At 38.1% G+C, this 22,873-nt stretch overlaps 1 protein-coding gene across 5 annotated transcripts in view; it reads right to left on the bottom strand.

The window, feature by feature from the left end:
- Positions 1-22,873, bottom strand: part of MCTP2 (multiple C2 and transmembrane domain containing 2) — a 245,432-nt gene that overhangs the window by 181,318 nt on the left and 41,241 nt on the right. For all 5 annotated transcript variants that reach the window (XM_046009633.1, XM_046009634.1, XM_046009631.1 and 2 more), the window contains one exon: positions 5,703-6,237. In XM_046009633.1, coding sequence (XP_045865589.1) covers positions 5,703-6,167 — 465 coding nt within the window. In that variant the 5' untranslated portion in view covers positions 6,168-6,237. The remainder of the gene's footprint in view (positions 1-5,702; positions 6,238-22,873) is intronic.

Genomic DNA, 22,873 nt, shown 5'->3' with positions numbered 1-22,873 from the left:
ACAAGGTCATGCAAGAAGACCTGGGTGAAATTTTGGACTTACTCCTGAACCCTATGGAGGGAAGAGAGAGCCCAGCCCACAGGACTTTGAGAACCTTGGCTTCATGGCCTAGGCAGGTTGGCATGTGGGCATGGACATCGTTGGCCCAACCAAATGAAGTGTGAGTATGTCAAGTTTTCATTTGGAATTCAATCACTATTGGGAGATGGATGGCCTTCTACACCATTCAGTGTAGAACCCAGCCATTCTCTTCACAGGGATTTGTGTCCACAAAACAGTCTCCTGATTCTATGTGACTTGTAATGTAGGCCGACTTCAGGGAGCCAATACACCCAACAGGTTCTCCGAAGTATTTCTAGGCCCTGATATAATTATTGCTCACTCCACTTTAATGAAGTTGATGCTCATTATGATCTGACTTCCCAAATAACTTGACAATAATGACACAGTGAGCTGTTTATATCAAAATAAATAGTACAGTCTACATAATATTTAATTCTCATTGCAAATGAGTCACCATTTGTCATTTATAGCTCAGTCTCATGGATACTGGGTTATCATGAGGTGGTACTCTGAGCCAGATGGTCAGTGGACAGTTAATACAGGTCTTGGAAGCTATTGATCTTCTCAAGGTCTTACTCAGTGACATCTTTGCCGACTACCCATTTGCCTTCCCTTCCCTACTCTCTCTATTTGCTCCGAACCCTTTCTCCCTCTACAGATTTCTATAGAAAGCAGAATGAGGTTAGTGTTCAATGACAGCAAAAGTGACATGCTGTGTAAACAAAGGTAGGGGGAAGATACAGATTGTGTAGTTCGGGAAACCCAGACAGGGAAGGAAATTTTCAGCTGGGCTTTGAAGGATGAGAGAATTTATGTAAGAGAAGAAGAGAGGAGAACACAGATGTGAGATGGGTCACCGAAGATTACAGAGACCATGAGAAGCAAGCAAAGGGGAACAGTCTTACATCACTCACGGTGTTTCACTGGTGCCCCCTGGTGCATAATGGTGATGTTGCCAAGAAACAAATGTTTGTATCTGTGAGAGCACTTCAGAGAGACAGAATTCTTCCAGAACAAGTTGAGATCAGTTTTCTGTGGACTATCCAGTGTGGTATGAATCTGGGACCCAAGAGAAAATTCTGGAGAATCCTCTTCCAGCAAATGCATCCTTTATTCTAAAATGACTTTCTTCCACTTTGGTTTTAGGGGTGGTTGAGCACTATAGTGAGACTATTCAGACTTGACTATTTCAGATTTCCATGTGGACCTGGATGACCAGGGTCATCCTGACCCTGACAGGAGTGGGGGAAAAAACCAGAAGACACTCAGCCAACATCATTATTTGGGGTGTTATCCCACTGCTGCAGGTTCAGCCTTGAAGTTGCCCTTGGACATAAAACATGTGAGACAAACATCAATGGGTACTTGAACCACAGATGTTCCTTGCTTTACCCCTCCCCGCTTAGGAAAACTACAAATAAAATCAACCACACCAAGAATACTCAGAAAACATCTCATGGTCCTTGTGGTACCCTAAAACATCTGATTGTCCTTGTGCCTACCCAACATGGTGGAAGGAGCTCAAAAGGGGGATACACAGAGCAATGCACTTGACCGCATGTGATCCCATAGGCCTGATTAGCTATAGCCCAGTCCATGCCAATCCTTTCTTCCCTCCTCGTTGCTTCTCCCATTCCATGAAAGTGATAGTAACGTGTCCACTATTCATTAGGAAGAAAAGAGGTGATCCCTATCCTAGATACGGATTCACCAACCCCCAAACTCCCATGACATGGATTCACCAGAACTTCAATCTTCATTGAAAAAAAGACAGAGAAGAACACATTCAGATTTAAGGCTAGTATCAGACTTGAGCTGAAAAGTCTACACCTGTCTAAATCTCTCTGTTTCCAGTGAAATCATATAGGTAGAAATTTCATTTATAGTATGCTTCTTTCCAAAAAACCAGAAACAAATAAAGAAATTCTGACTTTAATGAAATCATAAACTGAAGAGAACTTACAATAAAGACACTGATAAAGTGCTCATTACATCAAGTGCCTTCCTTAATGCCCATTGCTTAACCCATCCCATCCTCCACCAACCTTCAGTCTGTTTCCTATAGTCCCTTCTCTCTTATGGTTTTCCTCCCTCTCTATTTTTATCTTCTTTTATTTTTCTTTCCTTTACTTTATGTCCATCTCTTTTGTTTATTAAATTCCACAAATGAGTGAAATCAAAAAAAAAATAAAGACACTGATAAAAACAGTATGAACCTGAATGGACACATTACTATTGTTGATTTCCTCATATATGAATAGTGATTGAGCACATGCTATGTGTCAGGCATACAACAAGGCCCCAAGAAAACAAAGACAAATCAGACATGACTCCTTTAGACCTACCCACAGACCAAATTACACAGCCTAGTGGGGAAGATAAGCAAGGGAGTGGCTAACTTCTATACCGTGTAATAAATTCTAGATCCTCGGGTAGTGGGAGAAGCCTACCCAATATGGTGGAAGGGAGCTGAAAGGGGGAGAGGCAGAGCAATGGACTTGACCACATGTGATCCCAAAGGCCTGATTAGCTATAGTCCAGTTCTGCCATCCTGGGCAAACCAAGCAGATACATAGCACTCAAGTGGCCATGGGAGGATCAGTCTCAGTTTCTACCTTGTACATCCTGGGACAGGAAAAGAGAAGCAGAAGATTTGTATTCAAAAAAGAGGTTTGGGGACACCTGGGTGGCTCAGTTGATGAAACACATAACTCTTAATCTCAGGGTTGTGGGTTCAAGCCCCACATTCAGTGCAGAGATGACTTCAAAATAAAATATTTTTTTAAAAGTTTGTTTTCTTTTCAATGGGTGAGTTAAAAAGGAAAATTATTTAAAATAATTTTTAAAATTATTCCAAGATTTTTGCATTTAGCTCAGAGAAGAGAAAGTAACCATTACCAACCATCCATTTACCATCCATAAACAACAGCCCCTCAATACAGACTACCCTTCCTAGCACACATCACACCAGAAAGTTCCTCAAACACCTATGTCAGGAGCAGCAAAATGCTCACCACCTCCTAACTACCCCACTCACACTTCAGGTTGTGTCCGCCATATTTCCTCACCTATCAAATCTACGCCAGCTTGCACAATCCCTCACATCCTGTCACAATGCCTGTCCGTCCCCATGCACTGATATCCTCCATCCACCAGGCTGCCAAGAGGCAAGGCTTAGATGTTTTGCACAGACAGTTCCAATATCCTCTTGCCTCTTATGCTTCCTTTAGAGCTATACAAAGCTGTCTCTTAATACCTCATAACTGAAAGGCAGGGTCACTTTCCTATCCATCTCTATTTCTAGTCACAGCCTTTATGGTGCCTGAGTAGAGTAGGTATTCGAATATTTATAGTCAGAAAAACAACTTCACAGCACTAACTTAAAAAAAAAAAATTATTCCAGGGCCACCTGGGTGGCTCAGTGAAGTGTCTGATTCTTGGTTTCTGCTCAGGTCATGATCTCAGGGCCCTAGGACTGAGCCCCTCATCAGGCTCCCCATTCAGCGGGAGTCTGCTTGTCCCTCTCCCTCTCATCCTCCCTCCATGCTCATGCTTTCTCTCTCTCTCTCTCTCGCTCATAAATAAAAATAAAATCTTTTTTTAAAAAGTAATCTTAAAAGAAGAATTCTAATCTGAGAGTGTTAGCCTATCAAAGCCACCCATTTTCTTCTGATCAGTTAATATTGTAACAAGAAGATAAAGTTCAGTATCCAATTCTATATTGGATATAATTACCCTCTTCACACCGAACTCTGAATTATGAATTATGTTTAATAATTCACCTGATTTATTTTGATTAGTGGAAAAACATATTTCAAATTTATAAACAATGGTAAAAACTGTAACATGGTTATGAAAAGAATTTCATTAAAAGTAAGTGGTAAGGAAAAAGATAGTTAAATCACTGAACGGTTAATGGTTACTTATCATCAAGTTTCCAAAGGAATCTGGTCACAACATCCTCTAGATATCCATGATCCATTCCATAATGAACCCAAATATATGACACAATTAAATATAAATATATGACACCCCAATATGTAACAGGCTTTGGTTCTGAAAGTAAAGCCAAAAATCCCAGTTTCAATACCCAGGTTTGTATGCAATTATAACAGGAACCTAGAGTCTCCACACACAAAAAAAAAATTCACTTCTTCCCTCAAAGCTGCAACCTACTTTAAGGTCATTGATGGGGAATTAAAAACAAAAAAAACTGATTAAACCAGTCACCATGATTTACTAATCTGGGGACTGAATTTATATTAAACTTGTTCTAGATATACAAGATTTTCTCATGATTGTATTGGGCTATTTTATCTCATCGAAATATTAAAGCATTATAAAATCAATGAAACCATAAGAATTTGCATCCTCCAGTTTCTTTTTGTTTTTTTTAGAGAATGCAAGTGAAGCTGTCCACAGGCAAAAATGCACACACGTTCACAAGCACACACAAATGCACACACAAGTGAGACTGGAACAAGTTCAAACTCTCTGACAGTCAAACGGAGACACACATTCATACATTTCTTAGGAAGATTAATATGCAGGAGTCCCTGGGTGGCTCAGTCAGTTAAGCGACTGCCTTCGGCTCAGGTCATGATCCCAGGGTCCTGGGATCAGGCCCCATGTCAGGTTCCCTGCTCAGCAGGGGAGTCTCTTCTCCCCCTCTCTTTGCTCATTCTCTTTCAAATAAATAAATAAAATCTTTTTTTTTTTAAATCAGTTTATTTTCTGATAGTTTTTGAAGTCAGAAATCTGAAATAGGTCTCTCTGAGCTAAAATCACTGTCTGCATAGAAGAGCTCATTCTGGAAGTCTGGGGAGAATATGTTTTCTTTCCTATCCCAGCTTTAGAGCCACCTGTACCCGCTGGTTCATGTGTCCTCCATTTACCTTCAAAGCCAGCAACAGGACACCCAAAACTTTTTCTCTGACTCCAAGTCTTCAACCTCCCTCTTCCACATTTGGGGAACACTTTTCACCTATTTTTTTTTTTAATTTTTATTTTTTAATTTTTTTTTTTAAATTTCTTTTCAGTGTTCCAGAACTCATTGTTTATGCACCACACCCAGTGCTCCATGCAATACATGCCCTCCTTAATACCCACCACCAGGCTCCCCCAACCTCCCACCCCCCGCCCCTCCAAAACCCTTAGATTGTTTTTCAGAGTCCGCAGTCTTTCGTGGTTCATCTTTTTTTTTTAAAGGAATATTAACATGCATTTTTGTCTACCATAACACTGAGTAGTGGCGGAGACGCACGCACGCACGCACACACACACACACACACACACACACACACAGTTAAAGCAAAAAGTTCGAGGAAAAGTTATGCTTTTAATTTCTTTGCCAGGAACATGGAAAAAGGAAAACTCATCCAATAGGGCTTTTAATGCCTTAAGGCATCCCAGAGAGGTTATTTGTAATAGTTTTAAAATACATAGAGGTCAAGCCTAAAACGAATGGGAACAGTGGGTGCAATCAATATTACCTGAATTTAAATTCTTATACACGACATTCTCTCCATCCGAGCTAACCACAAAAATAACTCCAAACCAAATGTTCCAAGGGCAAGGAGTACACGTAGAAAGGAGAAAAACAGAAGAAGGAGCAGGAAAGTGCCCAGCCCTGGTCTCACCTCTGGCTCTTCCAGGGCTTCCTCTCCAGCCGGCGTCTTCTGCAGCAGATCCAGGATGCCATTGCTGGAAGGCCGCCTGTCCTCGGCGGGCGGGGCATAGGCCTCCTCGGAGTCCGTTTCCACGGGAAGCAGGTAGCCTGCTTCTTCCTGGCTCCAGTCCAGTTCTTCCTCAGACTGTTTCAAGGAGCTACTGCTGCTCTTGGGCAGGATCCCCGCCGTCGACAGGCTGCTGGGCACCGAGGTGTAGGATGACTGCGGCCCAGAGTAAGGCCTGCCCTCTGGGGCCAAGGCCTCAGCCTCCAAGAGGTCAGGGACAGAGAGGCTAAGGCGGCGGTCCAGGGAACGCCTTGCCCGTAGGTCTAGGGGCTTGTTCGGGGTCTTTTTCACCTTCCTCTTGCTCAGGTTGATTAACAAAGGCCTGGTCCGCTGTTTCAAAGAGCCCCAGACAGATGGTTTATCCTCCATGGCTGCCTGAAGACCCAGCAAGTCACTCCATGAGAGAGATCCTCTGTGTGGGAAACAACTGCAGCGGCTCCTAGAAAACACCGTGTGAGGAGAGAGAACATAAGTGAGTCTTCTTGGTAGTATCTAAGCACACTGAAGTGTAAGATGTGACTGGAAAGTCTCACACATTCTACTAAGGGACCAAGGCGGAAACATTTGGTTGGTAATGTCTATAAACATTTTTTTAAAGCTTTTTAAAAAGATTTTATTTATTTATTTGACAGAGAGAGATCACAAGTAGGCAGAGAGGCAGGCAGAGAGAGTGGAGGAAGCAGGCTCCCCACTGAGCAGAGAGCCTGATGCGGGGCTTGATCCCAGGACCCTGGGATCATGACCTGAGCTGAAGGCAGAGGCTTTAAACCACTGAGCCACCCAGGTGCCCCTTAAAGCATTTTTAAGACACTGAATTTTTAACATTTTTGTCAGAGGAGCCATAGAAAAATTCTAGTCATGAACAGAACTGTGAGGTTGATGTGAAAAGAATGTTTCATAAGAAGACTGCTTTCTCTGACTTAGTTCACTGCACTTAATGTCCTCCCTCCCGGTTCACCATGTTGCTGAAAATGTCAGGATTTCCCCCTATCCAGATGCCTAACTCATATCTCATTTTGTGTGTGTGTGTGTGTGTGTGTGTGTGCGCACGCGCACACGCGCGTGCACGCATGTGTGTGTATGTGTATATATGACATTTTTTTTATCCATTCACCCCTCAATAATCACTTAGATTGTTCTTCATCTTGGTGACTGTGAATAATGCTATAGTGAACAAGGGAGTGAGGAAATGCTGATTTTAGTTTGGGAGGATATATATACCCAGAGTTATATAATACTTCTAGTTTCAGTTTTTTGAAACATATTGTTCTCCATGTGTCTGTATCTGTTTACCTTTCGACAACAGTGCACAAGGGCTCTCTGCCTTCCACATCCTCACCAAAACTTGTGATCTCTTGTTGGTTTTTTTTTTAGCAATAGCCATGTAGAGCTGAAGTTTGCTAAGAGAGTACCTCTTCTGTGATCTCACCACACATACACAAAAGTTCTAAATAAGTGAGGTGAAATTTCCAAATTAACAAGTTAATATGTTAATTAACTTGATTGTGGTACTCATTTCACAATGCATGTAATTAAATCATGTTGTCTACCCTAAACACACACACACACATAATTTCTACACATACAGTATTTGTTTCCTAACTAAAACGTGGGGGAAAAAGACTACTTTCTTATGTGTCCCCAGGGAAAGCAGAGCCAAAATTTACCACCACAATAACAGCATCTTTAATCAATATTATCAAATAACCAGTACCTTTTAGTGTCTGAACCAGGGTAGACAAAGATCCTCTGTATGAAATCAGTTAGTAAATATTTTAGAATTTACAGGCCACATGGTGTATCATGATTACTCAGTTCTACTGTTTGGCACCAAAGGAGACATGGACAACACCTAAATGAGTGTGGCTGTGTTCCAATAAAACTTTATTTACATAAATGCAGCAGAGTATAGTTGGCCAATCCCTGCTTTAAAGTTACCATCTTCCTTTCCAGCAAGACAGGTGCATTTTGAAGGATAAACACATACTCATGTTGACAAAAATTCCACCTGATAATCTTAAAACTTTATAGTAAAAATAAGGTTGACTAAAGAGAAAAGCATTTATAGAAGTAAGAGACTTGTTCTTGTTCCAATGTACCAAGTCAGAAAAATTGACAAAACTATAAGGGAAATCTCAAGAAATGCAAGCTTCAGGGCTTTGGCTTCAGAATGTATGATTGAAAGTGTTTCCCACAAACAGTTACGTGTGAATTACAGGAATGCTTCACAAGTAATATGTAATTATACAGAGTGGTAAATACTATGCAGAAAAAAGGGTGATTTGACATATTACAGGTTGGACTCATTAGGGATCAAGTCAAAGTCAAACCTTGATGCAAAAGAATTAAATTGACCACTTTCTTCACCGTCCACAAAAATAAACTCAAAATGGATTAAAGAGCTGAATGTGAGACCTGAAACCATAAAAATCTTAGACAAGAACACAGGCAGTAATCTTTGACATTGGACATGGCAACATTTTTCTAGCTATGTCACCTGAGGCAAGGGAAATAAAACAAAAAATAACCTATTGGTACCATGTAAAAATAAAAATCTTCTGCACAGTGAAGGAAACAATCAACAAAACTAAAAGGTAACCTGCTGAATGGGGGTAGATATCTGAAAATGACATATCTAATAAAGGGTTAGTATCCAAAATATATAAAGAACTTACATAAGTCATCACCCAGAAAACATATTATCCAATTAAAAACAGGCAGAAGACATGAACAGCCATTTCTCCAAAGATACCCAAATGGCCAACAGACACATGAAAAGATGTTCAATCCCACTCATCATCAGAGGAATGCAAATCAAAACTACAATGATATATTACCTCACACCTGTCAGAATGGCTATAATCAAAACACAAGAAACAATAAATATTGGCAAAGATGTAGAGAAAAAAGGAACCCTCATGTACTATTGGTGGGGATGCAAATTGATGCAGCCACTATGGAAAACAGCATGGAGGCTTCTAAAAAATCAAAAATAGATCTACCCTTTGATCCAGGAATTGCACTACTGCATATTTACCCAAAGAATACAAAAATACTAACTCAAAGGGTTACGTGCACCCCATGCTTATTGCAGCATTATTATAAATATATAAATATAAATATTTATATTTATATTTATATATTTATATATTTATATATATAAATATTTTTATATTTATATTTATAATATATATATAAATATTTTTATATTTATATTTATAATATATATATAAATATTTTTATATATTTATTATTTTTATTATTTATATTTATATTTATTTATTATTTATTTATTTATTTATCATTTATTATTTGTTATTATTTATTTATTTATTTTTATTTATTATTATTATTTATAATTATTATTATTTATTATTTATTTATTTATTATTTATTTATTATTATTGTTTTTATTTTATTATTATATATATATTATTTATAATATATATATAAATATTTTTATATATATAAATATATATATATTTATATATTATATTATATATATTATATATAATATATATATTTATATATAAATATAAATATAATATATTTATATTTAAAATATAAATATATTTATATATTTATATATAAATATATATAAATATTTATATATTTATAAATATAAATATATATATTTATATAAATATTTATATATTTATAATATGAATATATTATAATATATTTATAATATATAAATATATTATATATATTATATATAAAGTCAAACTATGGAAGCAGCCTAAATACTCATCAAGAGATGAATGGATAAATACACACACACACACACTAATATTATTCAGCCACAAAAGAGAAGGAGGAAATCTTGTCATTTACAACAACATGGGTAGAGCTAAAGAAAAAATGCTAATTGAAATAAGTCAGAAAAAGACAAATACCATATGACCTCATTCATATGTGCAATTTGAGAAACAAGTGATCAAAGGAAAGAGAGAGAAACCAAGAGAACAAACTGATGGTTCTGGGGCGGGGGGTGGGGCATAGATGGGGTAAATAGGGGATAGGGATTAAAGAGCACACTTATCATAATGAAAAATAATAAATTTAAAAAAAGAAAATTATCTGAAGGTCTTAGGGGTTTTAAAAAAAATCAGCTTTGGAGAAATAAACCTTATTCTATGTGTCAAGTAGCTCATAATAAATCCTTTCAGTATGAAAAAGAATAGCAGAGTCAGGTAATTCTGATCTGGCCTGTATTTACATCGCCATGTTTGGCTGAGGATAAAAAAGGCCAAGAGCCACAAGAAAACACATTTTCTAAGATCAAGGACAAGTGTTTGTACCCAGCCCTATGTTACTCTAGGACAGGATATTTAGTCATTGGGAAGTCACTGTCTTTTGAAGAGCAGGACTATGAGAATCTACAGCTTTTGCTGGATCACTGGATGACCACCAGGACATGCAACAGCTTCTTCCAGGATGAAATGGGCATCTTCAGAAGGTAATGCAGGGATAAAGAACTTAGGTTCCAGAGACAGACTCCATGATTTGGAATTTTGCTGTGTCACATTTTACTTAGATGTACTATTAGGGGCAAGTTATCATAGTGTGCAAACCAAATGGGACAAGGTTTAAGGCCCAGTGTCAAATGCAGAAAAAATATTTAGTCAAGAAAAGCTTTTTTAACCATTACTGATACTGTTGTTATAATTTCCAATTTTGATATCTTAATTTATTAAAGAGCTCTCTTTCTCATTATTATTTGTATACATAACTACCTCGATGGCCTCTTGTGAGGACTTAATGAATTCGTCTATATAAAGAGAAGAACAGTGGTTGGCACAGCGTAAACACTTAAGATAACGTTAGCTAGTTTATAAATTATTATTTCACTTATTTCACGCTGAGTCATTCTAGCTTTGAAAATATTTCACCTTTTTTTTTTTTAATTTTTATTTATTTATTTGACAGACAGAGATCACAAGTAGGCAGAGAGGCAGGCAGAGAGAGAGAGGAGGAAGCAGGCTCCCCGCTTGAGCAGAGAGCCCGATGTGGGGCTCGATCCCAGGACCCTGAGATCATGACCTGAGCCGAAGGCAGAGGCTTTAACCTACTAAGCCACCCAGGCACCCCAATATTTCACCCTTTTTTCCTGCTTTGTAAAATGTTGTTCTAAACATAAACTTGTAGTTCACATTAGCAAGACACAAATACGTTACTTAATTCACCTCTCATAACTTAACTTGCAAATATGCTAAAAAGAATTTCTTCTATATTCATTTAGAAAGATTTTAGTCAATTAGCATTTAGTGGAGAGTTATATAAATGTTTATTAGATCTAGTTGGTTGATGGTTCAATTCTTCTATACTCTTGGTGATTTTCTTCTCTAGTATTACCTAGAGAGGAAAGCTGGGTCTTTCGATCATAACTGTGAATTTGTATATTTCTCCTTTAGTTCTGTCAGGTTTTGCTTCTGTATTTTGAAGTTTTGTTATTTGTATACATGTTTACAACTGTTATTATCTCCTTGCTGTTTAAATCCATTTTGAGAGACTCTTATTTGGTTTGTACAGACCATTTAAGTTTAACATAATAATTGATAGGTCTGTATTATATGAAGGTTTCCCAGTGTAACTGTTTCCACTGTTTGTTTGTTTGTTTTTTTAAAGATTTTATTTATTTATTTGACAGAGAGAAATCACAAGAGAGGCAGGCAGAGAGAGAGGAAGGGAAGCAGGCTCTCCACTGGGCAGAGAGCCCGATGTGGGACTCGATCCCAGGACCCTGAGATCATGACCTGAGCTGAAGGCAGTGGCTTAACCCACTGAGCCACCCAGGCGCCTCCCACTGTTTTTTATTCTTGTTTCCATTTCCTGTTTTTCCTTCCTTCACTTTTTTTAGTGTTCATTTTAATTCATCAATTGTGATTTTGACTTTATAAAATTCCTGTCAGACAAGGTTTTACTTTGATTTCAATCATGAACCATATTTTAACTAATTCAGGAAGAGAACAGCTTATTATATTTACTATTTCCTCCGTTCTTAATATTCCAAATTTCTCATATCAATTCCCATAGCCTAAGACATTTCCTTAACCTGCTATTTTACAGCAGGTCTGTTGACTCCAAATTCTCTCGATTTTACCTGAAATGAGAAGATCTTCATTTCACATTCAAGGATATTTTCACCGAATTCTGGGCTCTGCACTTTTATTTCAGCACTTTAAAAATGGTAAGACATTTCCTCTGAGCTCCATGATTTCTGCTGAGAAATTTTTCATTTGAATCACTGTCTCCTATAGATGAGGTGTCACTTTTTCTCTGATTGCTTTCAAGATTTTGTCCTCAGTTTTAAGCAGTTATGATATGCCTGGGCATGTATTTCTTTGGGTTTATCTTGTTTGGGGTAGCTTAGCTTCTTGAATCCGTAAGGCTATATCTTTTGTCAAACTTGGAAAGTTTGCAGCCCTTATTTCTTGGAATACTTCTTAGTCACATTGTTTTTCCTTTCCTTTTGGGGCTCCAATAATATAAGCAAAATGCCTTCTGTAATCACCCGACAGTCCAAGGGTCTCTGTTCAGTATTTTTCAATCATTCTCCTCTCATTTCTTCACACTGTGTACTTTTTATTGATTTGCGTTCAGGTTTACTGATTCTTTCCTCTGTCATCTCCACTTTGTTATTGATTTTATCTAGTAAAGATTTGGGGGTGGGTAGGAGACAGCAAGGAGGGGCAACTACTGTATTTTTTAGTTATAAAACTTCTACTTGGTTCTACTTCTTATCTCCTATTTCTTTACAGATACATTTCAACTTACCTTTTATTTCAGAATTCATGATTATTTACTAGAGCATTTTATTTTATTTTTTTAAGATTTTTTATTTATTTGACAAAGATCACAAGTAGGCAGAGAGGCAGGCAGGGTGGGGGGGTGGGTAGCGGGAAGCAGGCTCCCACAGAGCAGAGAGCCCAATGCGGGGCTTGATCCCAGGACCCTGAGATCATGACATGAGCCGAAGGCAGAGACTTTAACCCACTGAGTCACCCAGGTGCCCCATTACTGGAGCATTTTTATAACAGCTTCTTTAAAGTCATATTTTCATTGTCATCCATTGTCTTTTCCCATGCGATTTGAGAATTTTGTAGTTCTTTATATTCCAACATGGATTATATCCTAGATATTCTGAATATTCTCATAAAATCTTGTGCCTTATTTAAATCTATAGAGAATATTGATACTATTGTTTGCCAGGCATTTGATCTGATTACCTTCTCACCCCAAATTCCAACCCACATTCTGCAGGCTGATGTCAGTGTTGTTTCCAAAGCTGGGAAGGGCCATTCATGTCTGCCTTGCGCGCACACCATGTGAAAGTTACTGAGACTTGCATGGAATCCTATTCATTAACTACATTCTCAAAGCAGACGGTATGCTAATCATGATCAGATGGATGAATGAGTCCAGAAATCCACAAACTTTATGGAATTGTTTCCTGAGCCCCTCTTCTCAGCTGTCTCCCCTGATACTGTCTAGTACTCTGGAACGCCCCTTTTTAATCCTCTAATCAGAAACAACCCACTTCTGTGATGCCACCAGAGTAATGGGAGGATTGAGACACATCAAAACAAACAAACAAAATAAACAAATAAAAGGTTTTTGGATTTAGCCCTGCCCTCAAAATGACAGTTTCACAAAACAGGAAGGGCATTCCCTTCACTCCGTGCTTTGGCTCCTGCTGTTTCCCGCTTCTGTTGCTACTGCCTTTGCCACAAGATTGCCAGGACATGACAAAATAGAGAAAAGGGAGACCAAAAAAATGGGGGATTTCTCCCTTCTCTCTGCACGTTAGGGCTTCTCTTTTCTATTCCTGGGCCAGAACTAGAGGGTGTCTCTTGGTTCTTTCTCTGTCTGCTTCTAATACTGACTCCTATATTTTGTTTTTGTTGTTCACATTTTAAGTTCTGTGCCCAACATGGGGTTTGAACTCACAACCCCAAGATCAAGAGTCACATGTTCTACCGATAGTCAGCCGGTTGCCCGTTGACACTGACTCGACTGCAGACTGCACTGATTTCAGGCAGGGGATTAGCAGAGAGGGGAACACGGTAAACTCACCTGAGATCAGGGATATTTCAATTGTGGTGTCTTCCCTCATCTACACCATGATATTTATTTTTCAGAGACCTCAGCTCGCTTCACCAAGCATTTTGCCCTGGCTTCATACTTGTGTCCCATGGACAGAAAAGGCTAAAGTGGTTTTATTCCATTTTACCTGAAATCTGAACTCTCTTAGTAAGTTTTGCAAAATCATTCCAAACATAATTTCCCCAAGTGTGCAAGTAGTACAGAAGGAGATGTACAGAACTACGAATATATAAATACTAAAATATGTGCCCAGAAGAAAAAAGCGTTCTTAAAGGTATCCATAAAGCTAATACACTGTTGGACTGTGGTCTCTTTGATGCTTGAAAACATTGCCCCTCCAATCAACGATGAAATCCTCTGAATAAAGAAAGTCTAAAGAAAGAATAAATTCGGGGCACCTGGGTGGCTCAGTGGGTTAAGCCTCTGCCTTCCGCTCAGGTCATGATCTCACGGTCCTGGGATCAAGGCCCACATCGGGCTCTCTGCTCAGCAGGGAGCCTGCTTCCTCCTCTCTCTCTGCCTGCTTCTCTGCCTACTTGAGATCTCTCTCTGTGTGTCAAATAAATAAAAAAATAAAATCTTTTAAAAATCTTTTTTTTTTTTTAAAAAAGAATAATTCAAGGAACCATTAGGTTGGAAGAAAAAGCTGGTGAGAAACATCCAACTATCTGAATATTCAGTTCTCCTCACTTCGAAGAACACTAAAAAACACACGTAGACATATCCGTTCCATTTTCTACTAGGACGTACGTCCACAGGGTTATCATCGTAACATCCGAAGAGTTACAAGTCAAAATGTAATCCATGCTCTGCCACGCATGAGCACTAGAAGCAGACTCTCTCCACAAAACAAGATACCTACACTACCCAACCCGCTTCACAGCAGTTTTCATTTATTGAACGAAAAGAACATTCTCCTTCTTCAAACCACTGACGGCAAGATAAGGTCTTTACAGGAAACAGCCCTGAGCCAAGAAGCCTAATGGAAGTTTCATTTATCATGGTTTTAACCCAGACATCCTCCCCAGCCAGCTGCTAGCCACTGGCCAAATGGAAAAAGAACAGCAACCCTTTTAAATGCCAGCCCCAAAGTATCTGATTGAACCTGCACCACAACCACTGTGTGAATAAGAAACACAGAGGAAGGAGTCTGATACTCAGTAACAATGAGGGAGACTGTGCTTCCTGAAGTTCTCCTTTAGCGTAAATATGAAGAAAAGGGTTTGTTTTCACGATTTAATATCAAAGGACAGAGCAAGTGGTTACAACTAGTCCGAATGTGTCATTACTATTTTTGTAGTTAATCATTAAGATATTTTTTATCACCAGTAGAAAGAAAATTTCATGTCACATCCTGTTAAAATTTGCGGGGGGTGGGGGGATTAAACTAAATTCAATGGAAGTGAAAATCAGACGGCATACCCATCCTATGGAAAAGCGTTTAAGGGCAAATGATGTTCTATGGGAGGATTATTGAGCATTCTGATAGAACAGAGTTAAGAATCAGAATCTCTACATCTTCCTATATTTAATTATGCTTGTAGTAGAAACAACTTCCCCACCATAAAAACGTGGTCTCTAAAGGAGAGTACCCTTAATAGAAATGTCTCTCCAGATCAGTTTCATATAAGAAACAGAAAATGCAGGTGCCTGGGTGGCTCAGTTGGTTAAGTGGCTGCCTTCGGCTCTGGTCACTATCCCAGGGTCCTAGAATCAAGTCCCTGCTCAGAGGGGAGTCTGCTTCTCCCTCTCCCTCTGCCCTTCCTCCTTGCTTGTGCTCTCTCTCTCAAATAAAAAAATAAATAAAATCAAGGAAGGAAAGAAGGAAGGAAGGAAGGAAGAAAGAAAATACATCTGCTTTTAAAATAAATCTGGCTTTTTTCCCCCTAAAAATGCAACATCCCAATCACTCAACTTGCTACTAAATTTGTAATCCAGCTGAGAGAGAAGAGATCATTCTACATATGAGACAAATTATTAAATATAACATGGGGACAGAAACCCCTCCAAAATTAAGATCGACCAGGATGGATGCATTTTTCTTTTTTTTTTTTTAATCCCACTACACATGCTCTTGGAAAGAAACAAAATGCATTAACAGAGAAGCAGTTCTTGTCTCCTCTGGTTAACATGATAGTCTGCCCCACCACTAGTCTCTTTAAAATCTCATCTACAGAAAATGGTCCCAGAATTGCTCCTCTCTTTATTAATCATTTATAATTCACACTCCGCTTGGAGAGGGCTGGAGGAAGGGGGAAGGGGCTGAGGTTTCTGAAGCCCTGGGTTTACACTCTTATTCCAACCTCTGGCAGGATAACCACAATTACACTCTATCTGAAATGACCAGAATGAGTTTAAAAAAGGTATGCATGATTTTTAAGCAAGCCCTGATGAGTTAACATTCCATTTAACAAAAGAATAAAATAGTTGTGTAGTAAAGCACAGTGGGCAGGTCTGAGATGGCTGACCTCTTAATCCTGCTTGCAAGGTTAGTCCTTGTCAGATATCTGCGAACCCAAGATTTTGGAAGGTTTCCAATCACCCTAACTGGCAAGGACTCATTGTGAGGGTAAGAGTGACTCACTGTGCCTAAATTGTACATGCAAACAATTTATGCTGAATACCTGCTTTCCTTCTAAGACACAGGAATTTTGGCCCATGCTAGGCAGAAGATATCTATGTGACCAATAAAAACCCAATGGAAAAAATTCTCTAATGAGCATCACTGGTAGACAACATATCACACGTGTTATCACAATCCATTGCTAGAGGGATTAAAAATGTCCTATCTGACCCCATTGGGAAGCTGGTACCTGGTTTCCTCCACATCTCCTGTGCACTTTTCTCTTTGTTGATTTTGTTCTGTATCCTCTCCTAGAGTAAATCATAGTTGTGAGACCAAAGACTGACTCCTCAGTCAGGAGTCAAGACTGACTGTGAGTCCTCCTAACAAGCCACCAAATCTGGGAACAGTCTTAGGGACCCCCAGTTGCAACTTCAGTGCACTATTTAGCATAAGTTGCTAAAACGGACAGATTTGGAAGAAGTGGAAATATTCTAAATTATTCTGATTCATTTCTTACCAGGAGTAAAAGAAAACAAAACAGGGAAGAAAAAGAAGGTGGGGAGGGGGAGGAGATGGAGAAGAAGAGCAAAATCTTATTACAACACTGAAATTTTAGAAAATTCAAGCAAGAACAGACAGAAAGTTCAATTTAAGGAATAAACTGATGGGTGTTCAAGGGAAGTAGAGAGATGAGAACAAGGTGATCAAATCTGTGGTATCCCACAGGCCACAGAGAAACATTCAAGAGGAACCAGAAACCTAACAGCTGAGAAGAAGTAACCCAACTTTCTGGGGAAAGGTAATGCTCTGACAACAAAACTGAGCCGCTTCGTATGGGACACCTTGCAGGACATCTCCACGGTATCAGGGAAGACAGAGACCATGTGAGCCATTGTTTTTCCCAAGGCTTCCCACGCTATCTCTTGAATTAAAATGATCTCAGTCTAGAATTCTAGAACCTTCTCATTCTTTATACTCATTACAAAGGTATAAACACTAGCTCTTGGAGACCATAAAGGCAAATTTCTTCAGCACACTGGATTTCACTTTAACTGCACTTAAAGAGATTAAGTAAAAAAGCTAAGAAGTAACTTACCCCTATGTCAAGTACCATGGACTTCTTTTCCTACTTATGTCTTTTGCTTTATCACCATCTCCCTTGGTAGGAGCTACGGAGATCATATCCGTCAAAGCGATTTGCAAACAGGAAATAAATACTAAGTGAATGGGGGGCTTCCACACTTTATCACTATATTTACTTTACATGAGATCTTCTCTAATCTTTCCTGGTTTTTCCTGTTCTAAACAGTTGTAAAGTCCTGCCATATATTTTGGCTTGCCTGATGTTTTTCATTTTTCATTCAACTCAGTCCACAATAATTCTCAGATCCCTGGATCAGCTCTATTCAAACATTCTCAGCCTTGGTTATGTATCCCTCATCTACTCCTGTTGCTGTTCTTTCATACTTCAATTTCTTCAGTGTGCACAGAAAATTACAGAACATGAACATGTCCGTGACACACCTATGGAATAAAAATTTAAATACAATTACATTTTCTGTGTGCTCCTCTCCAATGACTTTCCCATCACGCCCTGCTGGAAGGAATCAATAGTCCAGAACTGCATTTATTGTATGCACGTACTTTGTTATCTATCATTCCAGGATAATCACAGTACTATTTTTCAAGATTAGAAGCTCCATTTAGTATATGTTTTATATAAGGAATGTATTACTCCATGCTTTTCTTTTTTTTTTAATATTTTATTTATTTGACAGAGAGAAATGACAACTAGGCAGAGAGGCAGGCAGAGAGAGAGGAGGAAGCGGGCTCCCCACAGAGCAGAGAGCCCAATGTGGGGCTCGATCCCAGGACCCTGGGATCATGACCTGAGCCGAGGGCAGAGGCTTTAACCCACTGAGCCACCCAGGCGCCCCTACTCCATGCTTTTCAACCAACATTATCTTCAGGAACTGTATCTACAATGATAAAGGTAGCTTTATTAAAGTCATTTTGAAGATGGTATAATATTCTGTTGTGAGAAGATGCTATAATTTATTTATTAACTTTCCTGCAGCTGGATTCTGAAGATACTCCATTTTACTATTAAAAACAGAGGTAAGCAGACTTTATAAAAGCTATTTGTCGACTTATCTTCTGGTGCTAATGTTAGCTTTTCCCCAGAGTTTTTTTTTCCATCATCTCTGGACTGTCCCACTAAAAGTGGTTAGAAACATGTAAAGAATGGTTATTTTAATGACCAAAGCTGGAGACATAACTCATACACAGTGGGAGCAAATCAGAGTTACGAAAGGTATCTTACAAGAGACACGTGTCCTGCCCAAATTAACAATAAGGCCTCATTGAGAAACACCCTATCTCGGAGTTGAATTGTTGACTTGTAGGTTGTGTGTCCTAAACTTGACTAGCTAGGTATTGCCAAATTGTTTTCCAAAGCAGATACGCTAATTAATACACCTAACATCAGCCAATAAGTTCTGTTGTGCAATGTCTTTGCCTGTAACTACTATTGCAGGATTTTTTTCTAATATTTGCAATATGAAATTGTGAAAGGGGACCCATTATTCTATTGGTTGATAGCTGTGTTTTCTCTTATCTGAAACAGTACTTTCAAAATTTTGATAATAATGCTTCCTTAGTACTTTCAGCTGAAAAACTCCCTACCCTATGTACAGCTTTTTAAAAAAATGAGGTGTCAAGATCAACATCTGAAAAAAATGTGATGACTTCAATTTTTCAGTATTTTTTTTCTTTGCATGTTGTGTTTGTGTGTGTGGCATGTATATGGCGGGTACAGTTAAAAATACTCAGGATCACTAATATATTTTCATTTATTTTCTTGGAAAAGCTCTGCAGTTTTGCATTTCACAGTCATTTGTTCTATCCTAAATGGTTTACGTACAGCTTTGTGGGGGGGGGTGAGATTTTGGTTTTTTATCTATGTACATAATCAAATTTCAAATAAAACCTACCCTACCTCCCAGGGATGTACCAGGCCAACTCTACTAGGTATATAGTTTCCGTATATAAGGTCCATACCTAGTTATTGATACTTGTGCCAATATCACATAGTGAATTACTATAGGTTTGCTATCTAGCTGCATAAGGCCCCAACTTGTTGTGGTTCTTCTGATTGGTTTCCTCTGCTCTTCCATATAAATTTTAGATCTGTGTATTTGTCTAATACTCCCACCCCAAATAAAAGTGGTGAACATTTTAGTTGGCAGTTGCTTTACAAATTAATCTGAGGACAGCTTCAAGATACTGTTATCTTAGGGTTTTGAAGGGTCAGGGGTGGGAGGTTGGGGGAACAGGTGGTGGGTGATGGGGAGGGCACATTTTGCATGGAGCACTGGGTGTTGTGCAAAAAGAATGAATACTGTTACGCTGAAAAAATAAATAAAAAGGGAAAAAAAATATGAATGATGCATAATCATAAAAAAAAAAAAGATACTGTTATCTTCCTAGCCATGAATATGGTTATTTTCTATGTCGTTTTTTTGCAATAGACTTTATTTTTTAGAGCAATATTAGATATATATAATAATTGCACAAAAGTACCAGTGTTTCTATATATCGCTTCTTCTGCCCAACATTTCTCCAATTATTACTATCTGTCATTAATGGGGTATATTTGTTAGAACAGACGAAGTGTTACTGATATATTATAATTAACTGAAGTTCATAATGTACCTGAGGGTTCGCTCTTTGTAGTATACGTTTCTGAATTTGGACATACATATAATGTCATGAACCCACTGTTACAGTATCATACAGAATATTTTTTACTGCCTTAAAAATTTCCTCTGTTTCACCTATTCATTCCTTGTCCCCTCCCCCGACCCCCGGCAACCACTGATCTCTTTAAGATCTCTGTAGTTTTTGCTTTTTCCAGAATGTCATATAGTTGGAAACACACATTACACAGACTTTTCAAACTGGCTTCTTGCACTTAATAATATTTATTTACATTGCCTTCATATATTTTTGTGGCTTGATAGCTCACTTATTTTTGTTGCTGAATAATATTCCACTGTATGGATTTGCCACAATTTGTTTATCCATTCAGCTGTTGAAGGACATTTTGGTTGCTTCAAATTTATGGCAATTATGAATAAAGTTGTTATAAATATTTGTGCACAAATTTTTGTGCAAACAAATTTTTGGCTGATTTGGGTAAAGATCAAGTAGCACGATCACTAAATCATATGGTATATAACTCTTAACAGTCTTTAACTGATCATCAGTTACATATGTATACATTATCATAATAGGCAACTTGCCATATTTTGTCAAATTAATTTCTAGGTACTTCATAGTTTTACAGTAATTGATATTTATATTCTATTTTCATTTTCAATAGCTACTACAGAGGAAAACAATTGACTTTTATACATGGATTCTAATTCCTAACATCTTGTTGAGGTCATTTATTAATTCTAATACTTTCTCTGTAAATTATAACTTTGGTTTTCAATGCAGACCACTAAATTATTTTCAAATGATGACAATTTTGTTTCATCTTTTCTAAAATACCTATTCTTTTTCCTTTCTGCACTAAATGGGGCTTCCAATTCAACAGATAACAGGATATTGGTAATATATTCTATATTGTTTTTCCTGATCAGTCTCTCAGAGGGTTTATTAGTTCATTAACTTTTCTAATGTTAACTTTCCTTTGTTGATTTTATGTGCTGATTCCTGATGTGGGGTTTGATCCCACGACCCTGAGATCATGATGTAAGCCAAAATTAAGAGTTGGACACTCAATTGACTAAGCCACACAGTTGCCCCCATCATTCCAATTTTTAATGTTTTTAAATTGGTTTTGGTAGACACAAGCCATGAGTGCATGTGAATGTGGGCTCTGGAATTTCTACATGGGACAGGACCGAAGGCTGTAATTCACCTGGAAGTGGTATCATAGGGGAAGAATCTTAAAGTTGTACTTGCCTAGAAAACTACCGGTGTGTAGATTGTACATTTTTTTGGTGTGGTTCTGGGTAATGGAAACTGATCGCGATGAGGGGAAACATACATTACACAGACTTTTCAATCTGGCTTCTTGCACTTGGTAATATTTATTTACATTTCCTTCATACCTTTTCACGGCTTGATAGTGCATTAATTTTTGTTGCTGAATAATATTCCAAACAGCCTTCTGAAGACAAGCTGCCACCGTGGGTGTAAGTTTACAAATCTACATTCATGGTAATAAAGGGATTGGACAGGGAAAAAAAAAAAAAACTCATTCATTCTTTCTGTACCCTTTATGTTTGACTTGCCGTTTTTTGTTGCCTTTTTTTTTTTTAATTCTTGACATAGAAAATTAGATACTGATTTTGGACTCTACTAGTCTCTTATTTATCCATTTAATGCTACAAATTTCCCTCTAAGCACTAAATGAGTTGCATCAAACAAGTTTTGGCATGTCATGTTTTCATTACCACGTAACTCAAAATACGTCCTAATTTCCATTTTAAGTTCTTCTATAGGAGGGTTTTTGTTGGTGGTGGTTTTGTTTGTTTGATTTTTTTTTAGAGGTATAGTGCTTAATTCTAAAAAAGAAATGGGATTACCCGGTTATCTTCATGTTATTGACTTTTAGCTTAATTCCTAAGAATTCAGTCAGAACGGAAAATCCGTATGTTTTCATTCCTCTGCAAATGGAGGCTTTCTTTATGGCCCAACTTATGGCCAATCTGCAATTCTTGGGTTCTATGTATGTCAACTATTTGAAGCCAAATGTGTTGCTTAGACCTATGTTCTTCTGATTCTTCTCTTTTATTGTTTTATCAGTAAAGAAAAGAAGGGAGATGCTGAACAACAGTAATTATATTGCGTTAACAGGACTCAATAAAAGGAATGAGAGGGAAGGGGATATCAGGATTGAGTTGAACCCAATTAAAAAATACTAGAGCTATTCACTCACAAGTGCATATTGTGGGATCAGTCTTGGTTTCTCTGTATTTCAGAAGCTCAGCAGGAGAAGCCATATGGGTATATGAGTACATGACTATAGAGCTGAGAGATCAGGTCTAGAGAAAAGAGTTTGGAGAGACTGGCGTTCAGATTATGGTCACCACAGGCATAGTAATGGATGACCTTGCCAAGAAGAGTACGAAATGGAAAGATGGCATGAGCCTCAAGGACCTCCAGCACTGAGCAGTCTGTTAGAGTAGGATAAACTTGCAAAGGACATTAAGATGGTATAACCAGAGAGGATGAGAAAAAGTGTGGTGTCACTTTATGACAACTAGAAACCAAAACAGAGATGACAAAGGAAGGGCACGGTATAGAGGAAGTGGTCAAGAGCATCAAGACCTGCTTGTAGATAACACCAGTCCTGAGAGCTCTCACTGGTGCAATGGAGCTTCTTAGT

This window comes from Meles meles, chromosome 6 (assembly GCF_922984935.1).
Source record: "Meles meles chromosome 6, mMelMel3.1 paternal haplotype, whole genome shotgun sequence".
Taxonomy (NCBI): Eukaryota; Metazoa; Chordata; class Mammalia; order Carnivora; family Mustelidae; genus Meles; species Meles meles.
This window is presented reverse-complemented; position numbering and strand designations above follow the sequence as displayed.